The sequence below is a fragment of the Hylaeus volcanicus genome, chromosome 8 (genome assembly GCF_026283585.1).
Source record: "Hylaeus volcanicus isolate JK05 chromosome 8, UHH_iyHylVolc1.0_haploid, whole genome shotgun sequence".
Taxonomy (NCBI): Eukaryota; Metazoa; Arthropoda; class Insecta; order Hymenoptera; family Colletidae; genus Hylaeus; species Hylaeus volcanicus.
The window spans coordinates 13649439-13655010 of record NC_071983.1 but is presented as its reverse complement, the minus strand read 5'-3'; the positions used below and the strand labels follow the sequence as shown (position 1 = coordinate 13655010).

The following is a 5572-nucleotide window of genomic DNA, read 5'->3' as shown; positions in this document are numbered from 1 at the left end:
TGCTTAGTCTATAAGTTTGAGTATTGCACTTACTATTTTTTTTTATTCACTGACGTTTCGTTTATTGTGTTTGGTCACCTTCGAGCACTCATTCCATTTCAAATAAAAGTGACAAATGAATGGTTTTGAATTGGAGTAGAAAATTGAATTAATTATATTACGATTCTGAATATCAGATATCGATGAGCTTAGAAGCAAAATGGCTAGTCTATCAAATTTTATAAAATAGACTTCTGTTGATAGAACCACTTCGAAGAAATGCGATATCATGTGAAAAGATCTATACAGGTGTAATACAGGTGGTACAGTATAGTGTATCAAATTGTATCACTACAATTTCGTTTTTATCGGAAATACTGACACGACGAAACGATAAACTTTAGACTAAAAAAAACTAAAAAAATATCTTTCATATAAAAGGATCTTCATATCTGTCTCTTTTTATTTCTTAATGAAAGTGGTTTTTAAATCCACCATTATTATCTTTTTACGAGAAACATTTTCACATTAAGCAGTTTAATTTATTCCTTAACAAGGTTCGATTACAAACAATATTTCCTCAAATGCATCGAAAGCCTTTAATGAAAATAGTAGTTCTCCTAAATGCGTTTGTTCTTGAAATTTAAACAGATAAACGACCTGCACGTTGAATTTCTACTAAACAATTTCGAAAGTTCTGACTTTACCATCGAGCGCAGCGAAATTCCGTAAACTGGCGAGGAAATAACGATGTGTATTTCGCGTGTACAATCAATAGTTCAAAGACTGTTCCGAATTCCAAGTAAATGTGGAAATAAAGTTTCCACATATTGATTGCGAATGATTCGTTGTCAAGCACGTAGAACTTTTGCTGTTACTAATTGTCAACCGCAGACACTCGTCGATAATTGCTATTAAATCAGATTTTCATTAACTCAAAAATGCTCGTATTGATTGAGTCAATAAATGTTGCGGCGAATTCATCCAGTTCTCTAATTAGAACTGTTGCAAAGGTGAAACACTTTCTATAAAATTATTGACAACAGCGATAATAAAGTGATTTTTAATTTTAATTGATTATTCTTCAACCACGTGGCACTATTATTTGTTACTGATAGTTAACTACGTAGATATTTAAAATATTCATGTTAATTTTGTTCTTCAAGTTTTTTTTTATATATTCTATTGTCGTTATATATTACACTAATTACACGTGTATGGTCTAATTTGCAATTTGTTATGATATATTATTTTTATTCTTACATTTGGTTTGAATAATTATGAAAACAATATGGTCTATTATAGCTTGGACAAGCATAAACAATTTTAATACTCTTTTATTTTAGTTATCAATGTTTTTGATCTATTCTAGCGATAATAAAGTGATTTTTAATTTTAATTGATTATTCTTCAACCACGTGGCACTATTATTTGTTACTGATAGTTAACTACGTAGATATTTAAAATATTCATGTTAATTTTGTTCTTCGAGTTTTTTTTTATATATTCTATTGTCGTTATATATTACACTAATTACACGTGTATGGTCTAATTTGCAATTTGTTACGATATATTATTTTTATTCTTACATTTGGTTTGAATAATTATGAAAACAATATGGTCTATTATAGCTTGGACAAGCATAAACAATTTTAATACTCTTTTATTTTAGTTATCAATGTTTTTGATCTATTACTCATATTCTCATTAATTCTTCACGTACTTACACTCAGGGTAAAAGAATTATAATATTAATTTTCTACTATATATCATAACCATATTATTCAACTTTAAAAATGTAACATCACTCTACAATGTTAACTTTCGTTCATGTAATTAAACATAATTGAATAATTATTCAACATATACAGATCGGTACCTGCATCTTGCAAAATTTCTTTGCACATAGCTATTTCAACTAACGAATTATTTATCCATTATTTCTTTAATCGACAAATTTAACGAATAACTAATACTCAATTTAGAGAAATTAATTACTAATAGAATCCGAAATAGAACGCAACAAATAATCATAAAACTGATATGCACCAAAAAGAATTTATTTAAAGGAATACGTAGCAAATAAAATCAAATTCCGCGTTTGTTTTCGCTCCATTTCGTCGCGCAGCTGTATCTTTATCGAAGCTCGCGATTCAACGACCGCAACTTCAATTCGTTGTCGCGAACAAACGAAGGGTCGCGCGAATCATTCTTTCGGCAGCCGTCGATGGTTAAATTTTTCGTGTCTCGCAATATCTGGAATTTGCCGGCGACGATTTTGTGAAAATTTCAAGTTCCGTCGTCCCTCAGCCGCGAGAGCGATTCCTCCAGTAAAAATTTATCGATAAAATGGCACGAAAAAGGAGAAAGGTAGCGAGGAAAATATCGAGGAGAAAGGCTGGGAAAGTAAAGCCGATGAAAATTGCTGCGCTGATCGTGTCTGCTATACAGGATCTTCGTGAAACCAGGGGTTCGACGCCTAACAAGATCATAGGTTACATAAGTTATGCATCCAATATGGCCGAGGGACGCGTTAAACGACAAGTGAGTGGCCCAGGAGATAATTATTATGGCATTGAAAGCGCTTTGAAAGCAATCTCGACCGGTAATGCCGGTGAAATTTAAAGTCGTGTGCTTTATTGCTTTCACTTGAATTGGGATTATTCGAAGGATGAGTTACGATCCGAATAAATGTCGTATCGCGATTGACCATGATCGTCCATAATATTCTGTATATTTTATACTTTGCGCGAAATTAGGAGAGGCCGTTATATTGAGTTGGATACATTTCATTCTAGAGAAACTCCATTTTCATTATCATAAATTTAACGATCTAAGTTTTAGTGTGACATGATTTATGTGATTCCAAAGTTGTACTTAAAGAATGCTCTACGATGTCTTCATCTGAATGTGTTAGGACTTATTCAGGAATGAAGGAATAACACCAGGGAATTACAAAAATTACGCGTTTTTACTTTTTTTTAAATTGTTTTTAAACTCAGTTATCAGTATGAATGCTCTAAAAATGTTTAAATTAATATTCCATTTAAATTTTTGAAGAATATTTCTATTTAAACATTCATATTTTACAGGATTATCAGGATAGAAAGAACATACCGGAAATAACACTAGAAAAGTTACGTCAGAACCTGTTTTAAAATCCCTTTTAAATTTCCAATTATTAATTTCTTTTGAATTTCTTTTGAAAGGAACCGAAGTAGTTGAAAACATTCGAGACTCCCTTGCCTTTTAACTAATTCCATCTGTCCAAATTGATATTCCATTTAAATCTACAATAATTATTTACACTTTTCATTGCTAATTTACACTAAAAGAACTTACTTTTCTGTAGCTTAAATCTATATTTACTCTTCATAAAATTCACAAACTTGCACAAGATTTATTCATACATTAATTTATGTACTCGTTCTAGTGTTTTTATCATAAAGAATGTTAAATAAACACACTGCAAACAAAAAAGAATATATAATTAACTTTTTTCAAACTACAAATTAAAGTATGATCTGTCCGAAATCAATTTTTCTAAATCACCGGACCATTTTCATTAAAGAAATTTAAATTTTAAGTTTGAAACAGGGTTTTCCGACTTCTTCAAGTTTCTTAACTCACTCAGAACACACGCGTCAACTGTTGGTATAATTTGGAAACATCACTTGAATCTTCCAAAACTTAAGTTAGCTCCCTAATTACAGTGATTCATGAATTTCTCGGACACAGCAACCGTCCACAGAAAGATAAAAACTGAAATCGAAAGAAAAACTAACAAAGTGAAATGTTTCGTTATGCAAGACTAAGGAAATTAGGGAACCGCGGCTGGAAACGTCGTTAGTTGAACACAACCGACTGAATTACTTTTGCTTTTATTCTCGTAATTAACATTCCTTCAGTAGTTCTCTTAACGTTCTTTCGGTGGTTGTTCTTGCGCCGGACTTTTGAAATTTCATCCTTTCAGGCGGTTGTGGCGGCCATTCTGTTTTCATATATCACCGTCTATATTACATTACAATTTTGAGAATGCGCGTTATACACCGCGTACATGCATTTTCTGTTGTAGGTTCATTCTGAAATGATCACCATTTCTCATGTATCGTGTGCAAAATGAAATACACGGCATGAAATTTACTTGTACGTAAAATAGACAGTTAGAGTTATTCGTAATTTAACATAAAAGCGTAGGTAGATTTGCGGAGTAATTAATGAAAATTGTAATTTAAATATAAACAGTTATATTATTTCTAAAACGACACCTTTGAATATCACGATACGTTTTAGATCTTTTCAACTATATCATAATTATTTAAGACAGAAAATATTGGAGCTTGATAAATTTAATTTCGATTTTCAACACGTTGCAACATGATTTACATAGTAATTAATGAAAATTATTGTTTAAATGAATACAGTTTTCGTATTAGGAACATTACTTTTTAAACGAGGTCATTACACGTTTCTGTAAGAAAAAGAATATTAAAGCTAAATACATTTCATTTTGTATTTAAACGAATTGCAACGATATTCATGCTTGCCTTTAACAAAAGTCTCCTACACACTTAAAAAGGAAAAGATTATAACATTATTAAAAATTGATCTCTGACTAAAGTACATTATTATGAATAGATTATACATTAATCTATTTATTCTAGTATCTTTATTATGAAGATTGTTGAATTAATACTCCAAGAAAAGAATATATAGATAATTTTTTCAAATTTCAATACTGTAATAACTGAACCAAAGTATATAAACTACTATACCTCAATAGAAATATTCTTCATGATAGGACACTTTTAAATATCTGGAACAGCTGGCCTTCGGAAAGGGTTAAAGCTTCACCTCAATTTTTATTCGACATCCCGTTCAACGATAAATCATCCAATATAAATTAATTGCTACAGTATATAGTGTAGATATCCTCGAAGGGATGTTCGCGATAAAAATTGTAATTCCGAGTAATTGATAATTACAGGTAAAGGCAGCCTTGCGGAGAGGCGTGGAGTACGGCATACTAAGAAGAAACCGGGGTCATTATTTCCTCCCCACGGGTGACGAATTAGACCGTGCGAATCGTGTCGCTTTGAGATTTGCCAAATTGCCGTTACCACCGTCGTATTCCACGAAATCGAACACGATTCCTTCCCGCAAAATCGCACCTCTCGGATGTCGCGGAAACTCGACGAGGTTCACTGCGAAATCACGAAAAACGAAACAATACAGACAGCATCGTTCAACTTTGATCTCTCCCACGGTCAGCTTGGTGGAGACTATTTACAAAAATGGTGTCCTGTGAGTTAGAGATTCGAGTCGTTTTGTAGGGATTAAGGAATGTAATTTTAAACTGTAGCCTGTAGTATGAGATTTTTAATAAACGTGAACTGGCGCCGCGTTACCGCAGGGATTCTTCGGAATTCTTTTCTGCAATGGTGCTGGATCAATTTAGCATGGGAAACTTTTTAATAACCAAAGTACGCTCCGGTGGTTTTGTATGGTTGGATCAAAGTTGCACGGTTTGTGGTAATAATTTTAGTGGTTTGCGAGAATCCTGTCGGGCAATATATCGATTTCGGTTAAGAGA

General features: G+C 32.2%; 1 protein-coding gene across 1 annotated transcript; it reads left to right on the top strand.

The window, feature by feature from the left end:
* The first annotated feature begins 2328 nt into the window (after nt 1-2328).
* Nucleotides 2329-5287, top strand: LOC128881171 (uncharacterized). The gene is made up of 2 exons (XM_054131952.1): nt 2329-2523; nt 4967-5287. The coding sequence occupies exons 1-2, from the start codon at nt 2329-2331 to the stop codon at nt 5285-5287; spliced, it is 516 nt and encodes a 171-aa protein (XP_053987927.1).
* The last annotated feature ends 285 nt before the right edge of the window (nt 5288-5572 follow it).